The sequence below is a fragment of the Mandrillus leucophaeus genome, unplaced genomic scaffold (assembly GCF_000951045.1).
Source record: "Mandrillus leucophaeus isolate KB7577 unplaced genomic scaffold, Mleu.le_1.0 Scaffold125, whole genome shotgun sequence".
NCBI lineage: Eukaryota > Metazoa > Chordata > Mammalia > Primates > Cercopithecidae > Mandrillus > Mandrillus leucophaeus.
This window is the reverse complement of record NW_012100876.1, coordinates 456,627-477,961: the sequence shown is the minus strand read 5'-3', so window position 1 is coordinate 477,961 and position 21,335 is coordinate 456,627. Positions and strand designations below refer to the sequence as shown.

The 21,335-nt window shown below is 48.8% G+C and overlaps 1 protein-coding gene across 2 annotated transcripts in view; it reads right to left on the bottom strand.

Annotated features, from left to right (window-relative positions):
- The window catches only part of CNGB1 (cyclic nucleotide gated channel beta 1), a 97,863-nt gene that overhangs the window by 28,650 nt on the left and 47,878 nt on the right, over positions 1 to 21,335 (bottom strand). For both annotated transcript variants that reach the window (XM_011971810.1, XM_011971812.1), the window contains exons 17-25: positions 20,578 to 20,740; positions 12,851 to 12,958; positions 9,904 to 10,061; positions 8,617 to 8,772; positions 6,725 to 6,933; positions 5,583 to 5,633; positions 4,742 to 4,828; positions 2,419 to 2,483; positions 1,225 to 1,347 (exon numbers count right to left, since the gene is read on the bottom strand). In XM_011971810.1, coding sequence (XP_011827200.1) covers positions 1,225 to 1,347; positions 2,419 to 2,483; positions 4,742 to 4,828; positions 5,583 to 5,633; positions 6,725 to 6,933; positions 8,617 to 8,772; positions 9,904 to 10,061; positions 12,851 to 12,958; positions 20,578 to 20,740 — 1,120 coding nt within the window. The remainder of the gene's footprint in view (positions 1 to 1,224; positions 1,348 to 2,418; positions 2,484 to 4,741; positions 4,829 to 5,582; positions 5,634 to 6,724; positions 6,934 to 8,616; positions 8,773 to 9,903; positions 10,062 to 12,850; positions 12,959 to 20,577; positions 20,741 to 21,335) is intronic.

Below are 21,335 nucleotides of genomic sequence, written 5' to 3'. Positions count from 1 at the left end.
TGGGTCAGGCTGGTCTCGAACTCCTGATCTCAGGTGATCTGCCTGCCTTGGCCTCCCAAAGTGTTGGGATTACAGGTGTGAGCCACCAAGCCCGGCCTTTTTTGTTTGTTTGTTTTGTTTTGTTTTGTTTTTTCCAAGCAGAGACTTTTAAAATCTACGTATGCCCTGGAAGCCACTCCTCCCTTTGAGTTGTCCCGCCCTTCCAGATCTAACCAATATAAACTTTACATGTATTGATTGATGTATTCTGTCCCCCTAAAATGTATAAAAGCAAGCTGCACCCCGACCACCTTGGACACCTTGGACACATGTCATCAGGAACCGCTGAGGCTGTACCATGGGTGTGTCCTTAACTTTGGTAAAATACACTTTCTAAATTGATTGAAACTTGTGCCAGATACTTTTTGGTTCACACGTCATCATCATCCCTTTGGCAAGTCTCATAATGAATGGCGGCTCTCTGATTGGCAAGTGGGTCTCACCTTGTCTGCCAGTGCCTCCATGGTAGCAGTGCCTGGGGAGCTGTGCTGGGGAGTATTCTCTGGCCTCGTTCCCTCTTGGCCGTGCCCAGGGAAGCAGGAGTAGACGCACACATACAATGTATTTGCACACCCTACTAGAATTTGGATGCGGAAACGTTCTGTCTAGCAAGTCTTGTTCACACCAGTACCTCCGGTCTGACACATGTAGTTGCTCAGGAAACCTTAGCTTAGGGAAGACGTGGTGACCTGGCTCTTTTTCCATTTGTTTGTTTGTTTGTTTGTTTGTGGTTTTTTTTTTTTTTTTTTTGAGACAGAGTTTTGCTTTTGTCGCTCAGGCTGGAATGCAATGGCATGATCTCGGCTCATTGCAACCTCCGCCTCCTGGGTTCAAGAGATTATCCTGCCTCAGCCTTCCCAGTAGCTGGGATTACAGGCATGCATCACCACGCCCAGCTAAGTTTTGTATTTTTAGTAGAGATGGGGTTTTACCATGTTGGCCAGGCTGGTCTCTAACTCCTGGTATCAGGTGATCCACCTGCCTCAGCCTCCCAAAGTTTTGTGAGCCACCGCAACCGGCCCAAGACGTGGCTCTTGAGCCTTGTCATGTCAGTGATTGGTTAGGAGCAAAGTGGCCTTGGCAATACAGCAGCAATAAGACTCCTTCCCGGAGTCTCTGTGCTGTGAATTATAAAGAACAGGAAGGTCCCCCAGGCATGGCCCTTGGGGGATGACTGTGGCTCACCTGTTTCCCACGCCATCGTAAACCCAGTGAGTGGAACCGAGGCCCTCATAGGCCGATGCCCAGTAATAAAGACAGGAATTCAAGTGCAGGCTGTAGAGAAGGTAGGCTGTGGTCCTGATGACCCTGCAGAAGGAACGTAGCACATTAACACAGTGGTGGAAGGGGACGGTGAGGGATAGACACCTGGCCAACGGAAGCCAACCCATGGGTGGGCTGGCCCGACTGGATGCTTTGTTGAGATTGTGCCAGTTAGGAAGGGTGGTGCTTGAATGGGGCGTTGTAACGACCTGGGGCTAGAATTGGCACAGAGGTAGCAGAGCTGACTGTGCACTGGGGGAGTGGAGGGGCCAGGGGGGAAATGTGTGTTGGGGGAAGAGCAGGGAGGGACTGATGTGTGCAGAGAAGTTGAGTTGAAGATGGGGCCATGTCGCGCCAGGAGAGATGTGGACAGGAGCCTTGCTCCCTAGCACAACCTGGCTGGTCTTGCGCCTCATCCTCAGACATCTGTAAAACAGCCACCGCCGCCTTACAGCTGTTCCCGTTCTGTTAGAGCTGACTGGGGGCTCCAGTTCCCTGAACTGAGGCCAAAATAAGGCCCAGCTCACTGCAACGCTGGTAAGCCCCTCGTGCCAGCCGATGCGTGCCCTCATCACAATGAGGGGTATGGGATATGCCTGGTTCTCTAAATAACAAACATTTCTCTGGGAAAGAGGAGGCGGGACCAGAAAGACGCCTGGCTTCCAGTGGAGATGGGGCCTGGAGGTCAGTGGGGGTAGATAATGCCTTGCTGTCTGTTCTCGAGGTACAAACTTCCTCTGTTTTGTGTGTGTGTGTGCATTGTGTGTGTCATTTGTGTTGTGTGTGTGCATTGTGTGTGTTGTGTGTATGTGCACTGTATGTGTTGTGTCATGTATGTTGTTTGTGTTGTGTTGTGTGTGTCATATATCTGTTGTGTGTGTGTTGTGCGTGTATGTATGTGTTGTGTGTTATGTGTATTGTGTGTGTGCGTTGTGTGTTGTGTTGTGTGTGTTGTGTGCCTGTGTGTGTTGTGTGTGTGTTTATGTGTGTCATGTGTGTTGTGTTGTGTGTGTTGTGCGTGTGTCGTGTGTGCTGTCGTGTGTGCTGTCGTGTGGTTGTGTGTGTTTGTGAGTGTTGTGTGTGTGTGCATGCACACACACGCAGGGGGAGTCTCACCTGTACACGTAGGCTTTGCTGAGGATGGATTCCAGGCGGTTGTTAAACTCGAAGAAGGCCATGTACTGGAGGGAGAGCAGGGCATGAGAGCAGCCCACCGCCTGTGGGTAACATGCTGCTCCCACGCCCATGGGCGCCAGGACCCAGGGCTCTTCCTGCAGCCCACGGGAGGAGGGAACAGGACGGTGAGCATTCAAAATCAGAAATCCTCCACCGCTTGACAGGTAGGGGCCAGAAACTCCATTTAGGAATCTGAAGAAAGTCATAGCCCGTCTTCCCTTGGAAATGACATGCAATCTTGTTCTCACAATTTGCATATAATTTCAGGGGACTCCCGGATGCTCTGAGCCCTATCATGAGACTTTTAGGGGTATATGCATCCAGGTTAAAGATGCTGTTTTTAATGTTTCTTATAAAGAAAACAATTTAATAAAGAGACAGCATCCCTAACACCCCACTCTTATATCCTTCAAAGGTTTATTTATAATAATAGAAGTATATTAATAACTACTTTTCTTTATTGAGCACCTACTATATGACTGGCATATGCCTTTTTTATTTTTTTACTTTTAGAGACAGAGTCTCACTCTGTCATTCAGGCTGGAGTGCAGTGGTGCGATCATAGATAACTGCAGCCTCGAACTTCTGGGCTCAAGCGATTTTTCAGCCTCAGCCTCCTAAGTAGCTGGGACTACAGGGCACACATCACCACTCTTGGGTAATTTTTAAATTTTTTGTAGAGACAGGGTCTCACTGTGTTACCCAGGTTGGTCTCAAATTTCTAGGCTCAAGTGATCCTCCTGCCTCAGCCTCCTAAAGTGCTGATATTACGAGCATGAGCCACCGCACCCAGCCAGCATATACAATTATATACATTACCTTATTCCTTATTTACATATGAAGGATGTATTATCATTCTCCTTTGACAGAAGTTGGTGCTCAGGGAAGTCCAATAACTTGTCCAAAGCACACAGCTGGTATGTGAGAGAGTCAGCATTCAAACCCAGGCCAGACTCAAAGCTGCAAGCTCTCTCCTTGTGTTATACCACCTCTAGATCTTTGCATTTATTTTTTGATATTTGAAAACAGTATTTATGAAGATTCCCTAAGGGATATTCCAATTATCATCCATGTGTTCATTCTAATTCCAGCCACAGTTTAAGCTGGAGGCAGAAAGAACAGGGGCTTGGATGGCTCACTCAAAGAGTTTTGTCCACTGAGGGGTGTTCAATGTTAGGCCTGTGAGTTATGCCCCCTCACTGGGGCCACCATGTGAACCAAGATATGGATCTCACCTCTACATCTGGGGTGAAACTTGGCCTGTGGACCCAACCTTCCTCACTCTGATGTTTGGCTCTAAAGCAACCTCTGCAGTCCCTGGAAGGCTGGTATGTGTCAAATAAGAATGGTGCCAATTCCACTTTCCCCCTTCCTCTTGGCAGCCAGGAAGCTCAGAGGCAGTTTCCATGCTCGATTCCACATAGGTGTGCTTTCTTTTCATCAGGGCACTTGCATGCCCCCTAGTTTTCTCTGCCCTGTTTCTCTGAGTTGTTCATGGTATTGCATTTGCCTTTTTTAGGTAAATTCCCTCAGTACTGTTTTCAGAAAAAGGCACCAAGCATCATTTCAGGAGAGAGATGAATGTGATTGGTTGGCTAGCAAAATCCATTTGGGGGATCCTGAATGTTCTGAGTGGCTATCCTCCCTGGTCACATGACAGGACCATGGCCAGCTGTGGCAGCCAGACCATCCTGGAGACTTTGGCTCTGTTCAGTGAGTGGCAGAAGGAATGGCTGGAATGACACTGAGGCCTGGCCAATGATGAAACGGGTGTCTGGCTGTGCATTCAAATCCATCCCTGGCACTTCCTTGCTCCTGCAACCTAGGGCAAGTGCCCCCGCCTCTCCAAGCACCAATGCCCCCATTTTTTAGACAGAGACCATCATAAAGCAGAAACCCCCTCTTGAGAGTATCTGTAATCACTGAGAGCATCAACAGTGGAGTTGGATGACCTGCATTCGAATTCGGGCTCCACTCCCTCCTGGCTCTGTGACTTTGGGCCAATTACTTAATCTCTCTGTGCCCCAGTCCCTTCATTTGCAAAACGCTGGCAATAACACTACCTAACATGCAGCACCACCAAGCACTAGCAATTGTAATGAACTTTCCACTGAGACACACATGGAATAAACGCATCTCCCCTCGGGCCATCCCTCAAGGATGCTCCCTCCCCAGTGCTGCTGGGGGCAGACAGGAAGATGCCAGTGCCGGTGCAGAGCAGGGATGAGCTGAAGGCCTGGGGTGGGGGGCCCAGCAGTCCTACCTTTAAACAGCGGGGCAGGCGGAGGAGGGGGTTCACGCCGACTTTCAAATAGAGAAAATCCAAGGGCAGGAGGCTGAGAAGGTCCATCTGAAATCCCCATGGGACACCACGGGGGTAAAAACGGGTGACCCCAGGGTTGAGGGTGAGGGGAGAGGCGGAGTCTTTCCCTTCCGTGGAAAGGTGAGGTTAGAATGCCCCAGGAGAGCTTCAAACTAGAGGGCAGAAGGTGTCCCACCAACAAGCCTTTGTTTGCTTCAAAGCCCATGTTGCCAGCCCCAAGGGCAGTATCATTATCCCCGATAGTGGCTGCTGTGCCATACAGTAGGAGCGGGAGTGGTACAGACACAATGAAAGGTGGCTTCTGGCCAGGCGCGGTGGCTTATGCCTGTAATCCCAGCACTTTGGGAGGCCAAGGCGGGCAGATCACTTGACATCAGGAGTTTGAGACCAAACTGCCCAACACAGTGAAACTCTGTCTCTTCTAAAAATACAAAAATTAGCTGGGTGTGGTGGTGCACACCTGTAATCCCAGAAACTAGGGAGGCTGAGGCAGGAGGAGCGCTTGAACCAGGAGGCAGAGGTTGCAGTGAGCTGAGATCACACCACTGAACTCCAGCCTGGGAGACAGAGTGAGACTCTGTCTCAAAAAAAAAAAAAGAAAAAGAAAAAAGAAAGGTAGCTTCTGGGGGCCACCCAGCCCGTGCTGGTCTTCTGGGGCTTGTGGCTTGGAGGACACTCCCACAGGGACCAGCATCCCTCCGTGTGGCAGAAACCACATCTCATGAGCCCCCCAGGGCCCTCTGAGGCTCCCCCTTCTGAAACTTGCATTCCCGGCACTCACCTTGAAGCGGCGAGACTTCAGGTAGTTATTTCGCATGTCCTTTTTGTCCGTCTGAAAGAAAGGGAATAATGATGGTGAAATGGCCTTAGAGCTTAATCCCTCACCCTGTGGGGAGCAATTGTGAAATTTCCCGAAGAACCCCACCCTCAAATGAGCATAACAGCTCGAGGACCCTCTGAGCCTTGGTGAAAGCCTTGAGTTTTATAGGTGGAGAGGCCCGGCCCGCCAGGAGGAGAGATTTGTTCTGGTCACCGAGCTAGATCCTGATTTCTTGGGTGGAAATCGAGGACATTAAGCTTATTCTCTCTGCCTACTGGTCTTACCTGGGCCATTTGCACATCTGTTTTCTGAGGAATTGGTAACCACTCTGATCAGGCCAGAAAAGAGGTTCTCCAAGGAAATCTCTTTACTTTTTACTTTACTCCCTTTAAATCTCTCCAAGGAAAATTCTTGAGAGGCAAAACCTCAGCTCGTCTGCACACAGCAAAACAGGCATTGCCGGGGTGGAATTTTGGAAAGTGACCCACACTGGGAGACAGGGACTGTGTCTCCTGTTCCTGAGAAGTCACAGTCAGGGCCTCAGTTTCCTCCCTAGTAAGGCGGGGGTGGTGCGCGGGGCTGGACCAGAGGCCAGGGTCTCAAACTGGCCCAAGTAGGAGAGCATCAGTGTGTTCTTTGCAGGACCCTTGGGAGAAGTCAATTGCCAGCGGTTACCTGTGCTGAGCGCCCTGCATGCATCGTTTCAACCAATCCTCATGGCAACACTGGGAGGTGGAAGCTATTACTATCCCCATTCTACAGATGAGGAAACAGAGGCGATTCAGCTAGCTGTGGTGGAGGTGGAATTCAAACCAGGTACATCGTCACTAAAGACCATTCTCTGGACCACTTCTCTATCTTTGATTCCGTCAAGTGGTCCAGGAACTATTTCACCTATGAGCAATATGTGATGTGTGTAATTTGAACATATCAAAGGCGTGCAAAATAAACAACCATGCTGTTGAACAAGCACTGCAGCCATTCTTGAGATTTCCTTACTCACTTATTTTGTCATCTACGACAGCATCAGGGGTCAGTGCCCTGAAGGCTCTGGCTGAGTGGTCTGCCCCCGGTCACCCCAACACCACCTGCCTGTGACTCACAATGATGTCCCCGCCTCTGACAAACTGCAGGCGTATCTGGAACACGGTGATGTCCAGGAAGTAGATGAGGTCACACAGGTAATCCATCAGCAGCCAGAGGTGGATGTTGTCCGGGGTCTGGTAGGGGAAGGCCCAGCGCACGGGAATCAGCCAACAGTTCCAATTCCAGGCCATCACCACGAAGAACAGCCACAGGATATACATCAGGTCTGTGGGGAAGATGGACAGGGCCGCTGGAGGATCAGCCAGGCAAGGCTCTTCACCAGTTGAATCAGGTGGGGCTTTGTTCTTTCTACATTTCCACACTTTCCGTCAACTACTACATGTGGCACTTTTGTAAGAGTGTGTGTGTATATATGTGTGTATATATATACATGTATATATGTGTGTATGAATATATGTATATATGTGGGTATATATATGTGTGTATATATATGTGTGTATATATATGTGTGTATATATATATGTGTGTATATAGATATGTGCGTATATATATGTATATATAACTCTCTGCTTTAGGAGCCAGGCACAGTGGCTCATGCCTGTAATCCCAGCACTTTGGGAGGCCCAGGTGGGAGGATTGCTTGAGCCCAGGAGTTTAAGACCAAACTGGACAACATAGCAAGACCCTATCTCTACTTAAAAAAAAAAAAAAACTATCTGCTTTAAAAAGTAATCACTGCTAAGCCCTAATAAATCAAGTACTCTCAGGAGGGAATATGCTGGTATTATAAGATAATAGGCAGCCAACTAGAAAACTTTCATTCTTCTTTAATTGTTTTCATTCTCCTTTAATTTTTTCCCAAAATGTATTTTCTGCCTTAGTAAATACAGAATAGTAAATAATGCGTGAAGGATGGACAGATAGATGGACAGACAGGTGAATGCATGCATGGATGGATGGGTATTCCAGATCATCTGATTGGTTATTTGTTTATTTGTTTATTATTTTTGTAGAGATGAGGTCTCACTATGTTGCCCAGGCTGATCTTGAACTCCTGGGCTCAAGCAATTCTTTCACTACAGCCTCTCACAGTGCCGGGATTACAGGTTTGAGCCACTGTACGCAGCCCATCAGGTCGTTTGAGAAATCCAGTGGACACCAGGGTTGAAGTCCTGTCCCTCAAATGTGTGACCTTGAGAAAGTCCCTCTCTGGCATCTGCCCTCTTCTGAGAAATCACAGGAAAAGGTCAGATAAGAAAGGCAGGGAGTCCTCTGTGAACTCTAAAGTGCTACGCACGTATGAAGTGGTGTTATTTCTGAGGAATATGAAGTGGGCTTAAAGGGAAGCAATAGGAATTCACACTCCTGCCCTTTTTCTGTTCAGAGCAGGAAAAGGCCAGCACGACCAGAGTGAAAAAAGGACTTGGCCAAGAGTCAGGAGTCCTGGGTCTGCACTAAGTAGTTGCATCTTTACCCTTGCTGACTTCTCTGTGCCTTAGTTTCCTCATCTGTAAGATGGGTGTGATCTTATGTTCCTATTCCAGGGACTTTTGTTGTTGTTGTTTTTAAGACAGAGTCTCACTCTTTCACCTAGGTTGGAGTGCAATGGTGTGATCTTGGCTCAGTGCAATCTCCACTTCCTCGGTTCAAATGATTCTCCTGTTTCAGCCTCCTGAGTAGCTGGGATTACAGGTGTGCACCACCACACCCAGCTAATTTTTGTGTCTTTAATAGAGGCAGGGTTTCATCATGTTGGCCAGGCTGGGTTTATTTTGAGAATCAGGCAAGAAACTGTGGAATGGTTTTGAAAAGTATGAAAGGTCATGAACCCAGGTCGTTTGTGACTTCCCATCCCACCTCTTGAATCCCCTGACCCTCTTCCCATCCCGCTCCCACTCTCCTGCCCTCTCATGTTACACAGTGGGAACACCCATTCCCCAGGACTCACTGGTCAGTGGGTCAATGCTCTGGGGAAACTGGTACTTCTTCCAGGGGCGGCGTTTGAACTTGCAGCAGAGCATGTCGCAATAGTGCTCCTCTTCCACTGGCTCGGCTTCTGCGGGCTTCGTGGCTGGAGCTGGCTCTGGGGCTTTCTTGGCTGGGGCTGTGGGATGACATTGGTGACTATCTGAACCAACCCTGAGGCCCACATAGAGGATACAGAGAGAAGGGTCCCAACTGCAGACCCTGGATCCAGAGCTGAGAGGACCCTGGCACCATTATGCAAGCTGCTGCAAGCTCTGTGTGCAGAATCCAAGTCGCTCTCCTGGAGTGAACTCCACAACTCCCTCCTCAACAGTAACAGCAACCCGGGTGCCCACCCAGAAACTCTTACCAACTACCAAGCTGGAACTGCTTCTCAGAAGCTGACCCAAACGAGTTGTTTCTGGGCCAGTTGGATGTTTCAGTGTCTGCTTGTGTGTCTATGCATAGATCCCCTCAGTTCCCTCTGATGAGATGGAGGCATTCTGTACCCAGTGTTTCCAGTACCCGTGGTTGGAATGCTGAAGGGCCTAACAAAATCAGGGAAGTGTTGCTCCAGGTTTCTGAGATAGAATCTCAGCTCCTTCATCTCTAAAAACAGAGACCAGATGGGATCACAGCCTCCCTGTGTATCTATGATGATACTTTTGGTGACCCAGGGATTGGCTCTTATAGGTTCAATATGGCTATGTTTTCTAGCTTCAAGACTGTGACATCAGTCTCTGCATGGCCTGTTGTGGGCACCATGATTTCCAAGATACAGCCTTCCTCTGGAAAGATCTAAAAAATCTCCCTGACAAGAGATCATGTGTCTTACTTCCTCCCAATACCTTGAAAGAAAAGAAACATTCGGATAGCGTCAATAAGAACTTTCAAGGCACTGACATCTCTGAAAAATAAGACTGCCTAGTTCCAGAGCAGGCTGTGCACACAATCTGAGTGTAAGACCATAAGATACATTTTGGGTGGCACCACGCACCTACCAGTAGGAAAGGGATGGAAGGGTCAAGGAAGGCACTTCCCCGTGGGAGAGAGGACCGAGTGCAAGTGGATTGTTGGCCAGAACTTTGATCTTCCCACTCTTGGGTACCTATCTCAACCTATGGACCCCAAATCCAGAGAGTGGGGATCTGGGCTTCTCTCATGGACCTCAACCATTTTCTTGGGGCCACCCTCGCCATGAGTTGACAGGGGATTTTGGAAGCCCCACCCCATCCCCGGCCAAGTAGGCCCCCTCCAGCTCCAGACTCACAGGGCTTGGGGCTCTCCTCATCAGAGGTGACGTCAGGGTCGATGAGTTTCTCCTTCACTTTCTCTGTCCGCTCCTTGAAGAGCTTCACCAGCTCCTGGAGCCGGTCGTTGATGATGGCACTATTTGTGCTGGCCGCGGAGGCCGCACGGTCCTGGCCGCTGTGGGAACATCACCCAAAGCTGAGCAGGCTGAGCCGGGAGGGACCCCTGTGCCCCCAGGCCAGAGCTGTGCAGCGTCTGTGTCCCACCTTCTGGCAGAGCCTGAAGGAGGTAAGTCCTGCCCCCGTCTCCTTCTGACATCAGAAACCACAGACCCACTGTAATCTCCTAGGAGGAAATTCAGTCCGGGAACAATGCCCAGGTGTTCTGGCCCAGCTTTTGGAAAATGTACCACGTAGGCTCTGATTCAGATGGGCAGTTCTGGAAAACGCATGACTCCACTTGTAATTTAGGAGGAGACTCTTGGAACTCAGTTTAGAGTTCAGCAAAATTGGGCTGTTCATCCCAGTGCAGGGTTCACATGAGATACGTGTCCAGGGGCAGAACAGAGAGGGAGCAGGCCTACTTTTTTAGGCTTAGGATATAACTGCTGGAAAAAGCAGTGCAGATACATTCTATATCCCTTTAACTTACAGGAATTAAAGTTTCTGCACTGTCAGCAAGAGAGAGAGTGAGAAACAGAGAGAGACAGAGAATGAATGAGTCTGCCTAGCGTTCAACTCAGTGTGGGGTGTGTGCCCTGGGTGCATTGAAGCAGGCCTGTGAATGTGCTTTCTTTCCTCTGAGTGGCCTCACTGAGATCATCTTGCTGAGCTGAATATCTGTTTTATCTTTTTTTTTTCATACATTAAGACACAGAAACTGCAGTCGACTACTCTTTTTGAGCTCAACTGAGGAAGCAGGGCTGGAGAAAACAAGTGTGTGGCTCTTTTTTTTTTTTTTTTTTTTGAGATGAAGTTTCACTCTTGTCGCCCAGCTGGCGTGCAATGGTACGATCTCGGCTTATTCAACATTCACCTCCTGGGTTCAAGCAATTCTCTTGCCTCAACCTCCTGAGTAGCTGGGATTACAGGCACAAGGCACCACCCCTGGCTAATTTTTGTAGTTTTAGTGGAGACGGGGTTTCACCATGTTGGCCAGGCTGGTCTCGAACTCCTGACCTCAGGTGATCCACCTGCCTTGGCCTCCCAAAGTGCTGGGATTATAGGCATGAGCTACTGTGCCCGGCCAAGTGTGGGGCTTCTAATGAGAGCTGGCATACAGGTGTGGTGGGGACATGAGCTGCTCCCCTACACTCATTCTCTCCTGTGGTGCACACTCACTGGGATACAGCCACCCAGCCAGGGACCACGTGCCAGGCTCTCGCTATTGGAATGTCAGCTCTGAGGCACAATACATGCAACTAGGGGCCTCCTTGCTGAAGACAGGCCTGGAGTTCTCCCTTTCTAGTGGTGACCAGTGGGATATGGGAAGGTACGTGGAGAAAGTGGCAGAGCACTGTCATCTGGGTCCCTAAATGATTGCACGGAGCAGAACCTTCTGCAGACCTGATGCATGCAACTAGTGAGATGACGATGGCATATATGATACATCGTGTTCCTTAAGCCACTGAGCCTTTGAGGTCCATTTGTTACAGCAGCCTAGCCTGCCTAGCTAATACATGGGTCTCCAAGTTGACCTCCTTAAGACTTTTCAAGAATAGGTTTTCTCATTATACCTCATTTCTGCCTTCGTTTCTGATATTAAACCCTACCTCTACCCCTACCCTACCTCATAAAATGTGAGTCCACTGCATGCTACAGTGGGCAACTGGACTGAGGTTGGGGTTGAGACTTCTTGCTTATCTTTTCTAACTTTCCACAGCTCTGTTAAGCACAAACTGCATAAAATTGTGGATAGAAAAAAAGACTGGAAGGAGGAAGGAATGCCTGCTGTCTCCTGTGGCTCATCCAGGAGTCATGGCCAAGGACTGTGATGGGGATTCCAGGCAGAGCCCAGGGCTGGGGCATTTGCCATCCATCAGAGCTTCTCAGATCCTTCAGGAAGATACCTCCCACTGGCCCAGCCCTGGGGACAGTTCGATCTCTGAGACCCAGGTCCCAGTGCCATCGCAGTGCTTTCTGTCTTTCTTTATTTTTCTTTTTTTTTTATGGAGTCTCGCTCTTGTCACCCAGGCTGGAGTGCAGAAGTGAGATCTCAACTCACTGCAACCTCTACCTCCTGGGTTCAAGCAATTCTCCTGTCTTAGCCTCCCAAGTAGCTGGGACTACAGGAACGTGCCACCACGCTTGGCTAATTTTTGTATTTTTAGTAGAGACAGGGTTTCACCATATTGGTCAGGCTAGTCTCGAACTCCTGACATCAGGTGATCTGCCCACCTCAGCCTCCCAAAGTGCTGAGATTATAGGCGTGAGCTACTGCGCCCGGCTGTCATCACAGTGGTTTCTAAACATTGTTCTGCAGGCCAGCCGCACCACATCCCCTGGGGAGTTCGGAAAATGTGGACTGATCCAGTGCAGCCAGATAGGGCCAGGGAATCTTTTTGTTTGTTTGTTTTTTCACAAACTCCCCAGGGCAGAACCCACTGGAGATCCTGGTGGTCCTCCCTGTCCCCACTGACCTTTCACAATTCAGCAGCAGGAGCCCTGCTGGCAGCTCCCCTCAGCCTCTCCTTCACAAGGGGACCTCTGCCTAGAGATCCCTCCCTCTCTGAGCGCTGCTGGCCGTGGACACAGCTGGGCCCAGAGGTTGAGCCCACTGGATTTTACAGGACTCCTGGGCCAGCCAGAAGCAGCCTGGGCAGGAGATCGATCCTGACTTACTGCTGGGAAGCCACTGGCAAAGTCTGCCTTATAGTGGAAGGTTCTAAAAGCATCCACACTAGCCCCCCCACATCCCCCACCCTCCCCCAAGTCTTTCAACTTTCTGAGACCCCAGAGGGGTCTCACTCAGTGTCCTTTGGGGTGGTGGGGTCCGACCAGGCAACCACTGGGGACTCGGCTGGTGACAACGCCTTAAGCTCTTCAGCCTCATCATCCTCAGAGGGCAGCTTCTTCCTGCAAAGACACAGATATGGAAGGGGCCTTCAGCAAGGGCAGAGGCCCCAGGGAGAAGTGTCATGACTTTGATCCCTAAAGATCACCTAGAGCCAATTCCCAGATAGAGGATGGGGGTGGAGCATGAACTTCTGAGTCCTCATTTCCCTGGAGGGAGGGAAAAAGGCAGAAGAGAGGGGCATAGCCACTCTCTAGACCTCAGTCTTCCCATCTGTTAAATGGCTTGGCCTAAAGGTAACAGCATTGACTTCGTATTGCAACCCAGTCCTGCCTCTTACCAGTGTGTGGCCTCAGCAAATTACTAAAATACTCTGAGTTATCTCAGTTTCCCCCTCTGTAAAATGGGATTAAATCTACCCAAGTAAATGAGATTCTTACCACTTAGTTCTCAGCTTAAACTTCCTTCCCCCATCCTGCTCCCAGTCTAAAGTCACCCACGTCATTCCCGTCTACTCTCTATCACACCACCTTTTCAGCTATCAGAGAAGCCGTGGAATCCAGTCTCCAGCTTACGGTGTGACCTTGGGTAAGTCCCATCCCCTCCTGAGCCCCAGGCTCCCTATCTGAAGAATGAGGACTAAATGATCCCAGGGTCCTCCATCAGTCAGGAAGTCCAAGTCTGCCATGGAGTGCTGCATTCTGGAGCCATTAGTGTCTTGGTTAATGGTGTCTAGATCTGTCCTGAATTTCAGAGACAAGAAGGTTCTCACACAACCTGCCTCTGGCCTGACATCAGCAGGTTTGAGCCTGGGCGTCTGACTAGGTGGAAGAGGTGCCTCTGATACTATTTTACATTGGCATCTTAGGGGCTAAGTCTCTGGATTTTCCCACCCTCTACCCCAGCAGTGAGAATGAATTGGTTTCCTGAGGAACGCAAAAGCCTGGGAAAGAGGAAAAAAGATCAAGAGAGACAAATTCCTTAATACCACCAAGAAAGCAAGCTCCACTGTTAGAGAAAGAATCCTGTTTAAGATAGAGTAGAACTAGCTGATGTAGAAACACAAAGATTGCGTCTGGAGGACGCTGCCCAGGCCAATATCTACCAATAGGAAGAGCATTTCATACGTCCATGAATGAAGTCCTGGTGGAGAAGAATGGTCATTCTTAATGACTTCCATTAGCATTTAAAACACAGAAGGCTGAGTGTCAGCACACAAAACCAAGAGTCTGGGGACCTGGGTATGCATGTCACACATGAAAGCATACGTGTTGTTGACTCATCAGGATGAGCATCAGTCAGTCAGTAGCATGAAGATGAGAGTTCAGGACTTGATATGGTCTGGCTTTGTGACCCCACCAAATCTCATGTTGAATTGTAACCCCCAGTGTTGGAGGTGGGGCTTGGCGGAGGTGATTAGATCATAGGGGTGGAGTTCTCGTGAATGGTTTAGCACCATCCCCCCTTGGTACTGTATAGGGAGTGAATTCTCACGAGATCTGATTGTTAAAAAGTGTGTGGCACCTCTCCACTCTCTCAGTCCTGCTCCTGCCATGTGAGAGACTGTTCCTTTTGCCTTCCACCACGAGTGCAAGCTCCCTGAGGCCTCCCCAGAAGTAGATACTGCCATGCTGCCTGTACGCTCTGCGGAACAATGAGCCAATTAAACCTCTTTTATTTATTTATTTACTTACTTACTTACTTACTTACTTATTTATTTGAGACAGAGTCTCGCTCTGTCAACCACGCTGGAGTGCAGTAGTGCGATCTCGGCTCACTGCAACCTCTGCCTCTGCCTCCCGGGTTCAAGCAATTCTCCTGCCTCAGCCTCTTGAGTAGCTGAGATTACAGGCACGTACCACTATGCCCAGCTACTTTTGTATTTTTAGTAGAGACAGGGTTTCACCATGTTGGCCAGACTGGTCTCAAACTCCTGACCTCAGGTGATCCACCTGCCTTGGCCTCCCAAACTGCTGGGATTAGAGGCATGAGCTACTGCGCCCGGCCATGATTACTTTACCAGGGCCTTCACTTCCGTAAGGTTTGATCAGAAATGGAATCCACAGGCAAGGAGCTTCACCTTGGGACCAAGCCTGCCTGACAAGGATCTTAAGTGATTAATCTGCAACTCCCAGCAGAAGCTGAAAACTCCAGCCAGTCCCCAAATTCCACCCTTTCCCCAGCTGGAGTCAGAGGAGGAGCCTCCCTCGGGTTCCTTCTCTGGGAACACAGCCTGGGGCCAAGCCCTGAGCTGCCCAAACCTGCTGACATCTGCACATCTTCCCAAGAAGCTCACGTCAGCAGAGGTTCCTACTCCAGCCCCTGAGAGCCAATCACAGAGCTGGGCAGGAGGACACTGGGGACAGGGGTCACTGAAGCCATCACCGTGCAGATGCAACACTCCACTGGGACCCAAAGCTGAGTCTGCCAGGGTTCCAGGCCAGCGCTCTTCCCCAGCCTCACCACCTTGACTCCGGATTCCACCACTAGGGTTTCTAGGGGGATACAGAGGGAGGGATGTGTGGCATCCACCTTGATTCCAGAAGGCTCTGAAATGATCCTGTTACTTTCTGCCAACCCACCTAGGATGGCAAAACTCATGGATTCACTTTTTTCACACTGTAATTAACAAGAACAGCCTCACACAAGAAGACTGGGGCCAAAAATCCCATTGCCGGGACCCAACGTCAGTCCTCCTGTGCCCAGCACAGGGCACTCTCCTGAGCCTAGAAAGTGCACACTGCCACCGGACACTGCGGCTTATGCCCGTAATCCCAACTTTGGGAGGCCAAGGCGGGCTGATCACTTGAGGTCAGGAGTTCAACACCAGCCTGCCCAACATGGTGAAACCCCGTCTCTACTAAAAATACAAAAATTAGCCAGGCATGGTGGCAGGCACCTATAACCCCAGCTACTTGGGAGGCTGAGGTAGGAGAATCTCTTAAATCCGGGAGTCAGAGATTGTAGTGAGCTGAGAACACGCCACTGCATTCCCGCCTGGGCAACAGGCAACAAGAGCGAAACTCCACCAAAAAAAAAAAACACGAAAGTGCAAGCTGCCCCAGAGAAGCCAGAATGAGGGCCTAAGCTGGCAGCTCCTGGCCCCCCAGCACTGCCTGTGTCTGGCCCTGTGCTCAGTACCTTAGGGTGCAGTAGCTTGTTAAATTCTCACAATTCTAGTAACCAGGTGGTGTTTCTTTCCTCGTCTTACATGAGGAAAATGGAGGCCTAGGGAGGTTAAATGACCCGCCTTAAGACCCACATCTTACAAGTGGTGCTCTGGGATTCATCCCAAGCGATGGCCTGAAGCTGGAAGGAGGGCCTTGCCCAAGCTCCTCTGTGGCTTTTTGGCCCACGTCAGTTGCTCCCAATGTTCATTCTGTCCCCGCTCAGAGTCAGCCCCACTGGCCTCGGCCTCCACAGAGGCAGGCCTCAGAACTCTCACCTCTCAGGGTTGGGCTCAGGCAGAGGTTTCCCGCCCCGTTTCTCATAGTCACATTCAACCTGGCACTTGCTTGTTTATTTGGTTACTTGTTCATTGTCTATCTTGGCCCCTCTAGAATGTCAGCCCCATGAGGGCAGGCCCCTGCCAGGCTTCTCCCTCATGTATCCCCAGCATCCAGGGCAGAGTTCAGCACATCCAGATGTTCAGTACGTGCTTGTGAATGCACGAATGACAGGGACAAGAGGAGCCTCACAGACTCAGCTCACAAGCAGAAGTACAGAGGCTTGGATTTCAGCCCCACATGATCTTGGTCCCTTCTCTCCCCTAAATATGCCACCCCCTACCCAACCCAGCCTGCGTCGTTTCCCTGCCCATATAAAGGGAACAGGGGTAAATAGAGCAGACGTCTACAAGTGGAGCCATTTCTGGATTCCTTAATGGGCTTTGTACATAATTCAGTGAACTAAACATAAGAACTGATGAAGTTGTGAGCTGTACCCCCAGGCCCAGTGAAACTGTGTCTCTTTTCTCTACGTTAAGACCTCACAGCCCTCAGTTTGCTACACCTAGCCATCTCCATTCTGACAGGCTTCTGACCTCAGCTGAGCAATTACTCAGGAGCTCATGGATGAGAGCAAAAGTTAGCTAAGAAGAAAGAACCATTGCTCCATCCAGCCAGTGCAGAAGAGGCACAGACAGCCCCCCTTAGCTTAAAAATCACTGTCCTGCCTTGGCAGTTTGCCTCCAGCTGCACACAGAGCCTTCTCCCAGGCACCTGGCTTCAGTTGTTCGAAAGCAGCTCTAACCATTCAGCAACAAATTTATCTGAAGAGGTGTCAAAATGTGCACCACCTTGACTAGGAGTGTCACTCTTGAGAAAGGAACCCAAGGGTAGAGAGCAGAAGACCAAACACGTGATCATGGTACCATTATGGATAGGGCCCAACAAGAGCGGATTTGTTAAGTTCATTCCAGCCCATGGAGCTGGAGGAATACCCAGCAGCCATCATAAGTGAGCATTAAGGAGACAGCCCAGCAATATGGAAAAGGGTTCGTGGAATGAGACAGCACTGTAAACTGGATCCCTCCTCCAATTAAAACCATTCAAGACCATGAGCCTAACCAAGGCATAGAGGAGAATGCAGAGCAGTAAAAACACCATCTTGGGTGGTGGGATTTAGATGATTATTTTTCTAGTGTTCTGTGGTGTTTTCATTATATCATCTATTATCTTTTTTTTTTTTTTCTTGAGACAGAGTCTCAATGGCATGATCTTGGCTCACTGCAACTGCCGCCTCCCAGGTTCAAGCAGTTATCCTACCTCAGCCTCCTTAGTAGCTGGGACTACAGGCATAAGCCACCATGCCCAGTTAATTTTTGTATTTTTTAGTAGAGATGGGGTTTTGCCATGTTGACCAGGCTGGTCTCAAACTCCTGACCTCAGGTGATCCATCTGCCTCCACCTCCCAAAGTGCTGGGATTATAGGCATGAGCCACTGTGCCCAGCCCACATTATATTATCTAATAATACAATGGGTGGATGACACTGAAAGCACAGGTAACAAAAGCAAAACATAGACAAGTAGGATTATCTCCATCTAAAAAGCTTCTGCATAGAAGGAAACAACAGAGTGAAAAGAAAGCCTGCAGAATGGGAGAAAATCTTTGAAAATTATATATTTGATAAATAAAAGAAACTCCTACACCTTAATATGAAAACAAACACACACATTACCTAACTAAAAAATAGGCAAAGAACTCCAATAGACATTTCTCCAAAGAAGACATACAAATGGCCAGCAGGAATATGAAAAGCTACTCAACATCACTAATCGTTGGGTGTATTAGTCCATTTTTACACTGCTACAAAGGACTACCTGAGCCTGGATAATTTACAAAGAAAAGAAGTTTAAGTGACTGTAGTTCCACGTGGCTGGGGAGGCCTCAGGAAACTTACAATCATGGAGGAAGGCAAAGGGGAAGCAAGGCATATCTTACACGTCAGTGAGAGAGAGAGAGAGAGAGAGAGAGAGGGAGAGAGAGAGAGAGACTTTTTCTTTTAAATTTATAAAGAAAAGAGGTTTAATTGACTCACAGTACTGTAGGCTTAACAGGAAATATAACTGGGAGGACTTAGGAAACAAACAATCATGGCAGAAGGCAGAGAGGAAACAGGTACATCTTCCCATGACAGAGCAGGAGACAGAGAGCAAATGGGGAGGAGCCACACATTTTTAAATGCCAGAAGTGCCACAGTTTTAAACCATTGGATCTTGTGAGAACTCACTGTCATGAGAACAGCATGGGGAAAACCATGCTGTTCACGATCCATTCACCTCCCACCAGGTCCCTCCCTCGACACATGGGGATTACATTTCGAGAGGAGATTTGGGTGGGGACACAGAGCCAAAGCATATAATCAGGGAAATACAAATTAAAACCATAATGAGATACCATCTCACATCTGTTAAGATATCCGTGATCCAAAAAAAAAAAAAAAGAAACCAGAAAATAACAAGCATTGACGAGTATGTAGAGAAATAGGAAAAATAGTATAGTCACTGTGGAAAACAGCATGGTGGTTCCTCAAAATATCATAAATAGGACTGCCATATGATCCAGCAATCCCTCTTCTGGGTGTTTATCCAAAATAATCAAAATCAGGATCTCAAAGAGATATTTGCACTCCCATGTTCATTGTAACACTATTCACAATGGCCAAGAGATGGAAACAATATAAATATCCATCAACAGATAAAGAAAGAAAATGTGGGCTGGGTTGTAATTCCAGCACTTTGGGAGGCTAAGGCAGGTGGATTGCTTGAGCTCAGGAGTTTGAGACCAGCCTTTGTCAACATACTAGGACCCCATCTCTACAAAAAATAAAAAATTAGTTGGGTGGTGGCACGTGCCTGTAGTCCCAGCTACTTGAGAGGCTGAGAAGGGGGAAATGCTTGAGCCTAGGAGGTTGAGGCTGCAGTGGGCCAATATCATACCACTGCACTCCAACCTGGGTGACAGAGGGAGATCTTGTCTGAAAGGAAGAAAGCAGGGGACGGGAGGGAAGGGAGAGGAAGGGAGGGGAGGGGAGAGAGATGGGGAGGAGGAGGGGGAGGGGGAAGGAAGGAGAAAAGAAAAGAAGAAAGAAAAGAAAATGTGGTATATCCATACAACGGGATATTACTCAGCCTTAAAAAGGAAGAAAATCCTGTCACATGCTACAATGTGGATGAATCTTAAGGACATTGTGCCAAGAGAAATAAGCTAGTCCCAAAAAGATAAATACTGCATGATTCCACATATATGAGATATCTAAAGTAGTCAAGCTCATAGAAACAGAAAGTAAAATGAAAAAGTAGAATGGTGGCTGCCAGGGGCTGGGGCAGGGGTGCAGGGAAGAATGGGGAGTTGCTGTTCAATGGGTATAGAGTTTCAGTCATGCAAGATGAAAAATTCTAGAGATCTGCTGTAAAATAATGTGCATATAGGTAACAATACTGTACTGTACACTTAAAATTTAAGAGTTTTTTTTAAAAAAAAGACTTGGTGAGTTATAATCATATGCAAGTTTTAATAGCATCCTGTCGAAGATGAAATAAAATAAAATGAGGAGGTAGAAATCAATTCTGTAACATTTATTATATATTACTATGTTATTTATTTATTTAAAAAAAATTTTTAAATTATTTTTTGAGACAGATTCTTGCTGTGTTGCCCAGGCTGCAGTACAATGGCACCATCCCAGTTCACTGCAACCTCTGCATCCCAGGCTCAAGCAATTCTCATGTCTCAGCCTCCCGAGTAGCTGGGATTACAAGAGTGTGCCACTATGCCTAGCTGCTTTTTTTGCATTTTTAGGAAAGACAGGGTTTCGCTATGTTGGCCAGGCTGGTCTTAAACTCCTGGCCTCAAACAATCCTACCTCAGTCTCGCAAAGTGCTGGCACTACAGGCAGGAACCACCATGTCCCACTATTACTATATTATTTATTATATTATTCCTTCTAACTTATAGCTGAGGGCATTTGGGACAGGGCCTCCCATGAGAACTTTTATAAGAGCCCTAAGCCAGGAGTAAGGAAAACCAGGAAGGGGCATCATAGTCCCACTTCTGACACCAACTCGCTGTGTGTGATTTTAGTCCAGCTGCTTCTCCCTCTGGCCTCAGTCTCTTCATCTGCCAGATAAACAGGTGGCATAGTGCTGAGAAAAGCCCAAGAGAAGCATAAAAGGTAACCTGTGTGTCCCCAAGGCTGAGCTTGGGACTGCGAGGGTGTCGGATTTGGCAGGAGACGGTGGCGGCAACACGGGTGAGGGTGGATTCTTTTCTGCCAAGAGGGGGCAGCTATCAGCATCCGTATCTTCCACCTGCACTTCCGGGTGCTCTTTCGTGGCAGGCACTGGGGGAGAGGAAGGAGGGGAGAAAGTCAGAGAGAGACAAAAGCCGGGTCCCAGGAGTCTGGCTGTGTTCTTGAAGAAAACCACAGAAAGCATGTTTGGAGGAGGGCTCTGATAGCTTCACTTCCCAATGGGGCACACAGAAAAGCTCCATGCAGGGGGTACAAGAACGTGGTGCCTGGGGTCCTCTAAGGGTCACAGCCACCAGCCCAGGAGCCATGAAAGAAGCCACAGAAGCCATAGGAGCTCCCCTACACAGCCTGGAGCCCAGCTCTCCTAGCTCTCAAAGCCCAGTTTGGTTTCCCTGCACTTGAGCAAGCTCCAAGAGCTGAGGCAGTGGCAGCCTCCAGAGAGGGCATGGGGAGCCAGAGTCCTGGCACCTGGCCTAGCACAGCCTGAGTCAGCTGCTTCCCCCACTCTGAGCTTCAGTTTCCCCACCCCAAGTTAGGGTGACCATGCCTTCCCAGGCATGTGGGGAGGAGCCAGAAGGCATAAGTCCTCACATTCTTAAAGATTTTTTTTTTTTTTTTTTTGAGTTGGAGTCTCGCTCTGTCTCCCAGGCTGGAGTGCAGTGGCGCAATCTCAGTTCACTGCAAG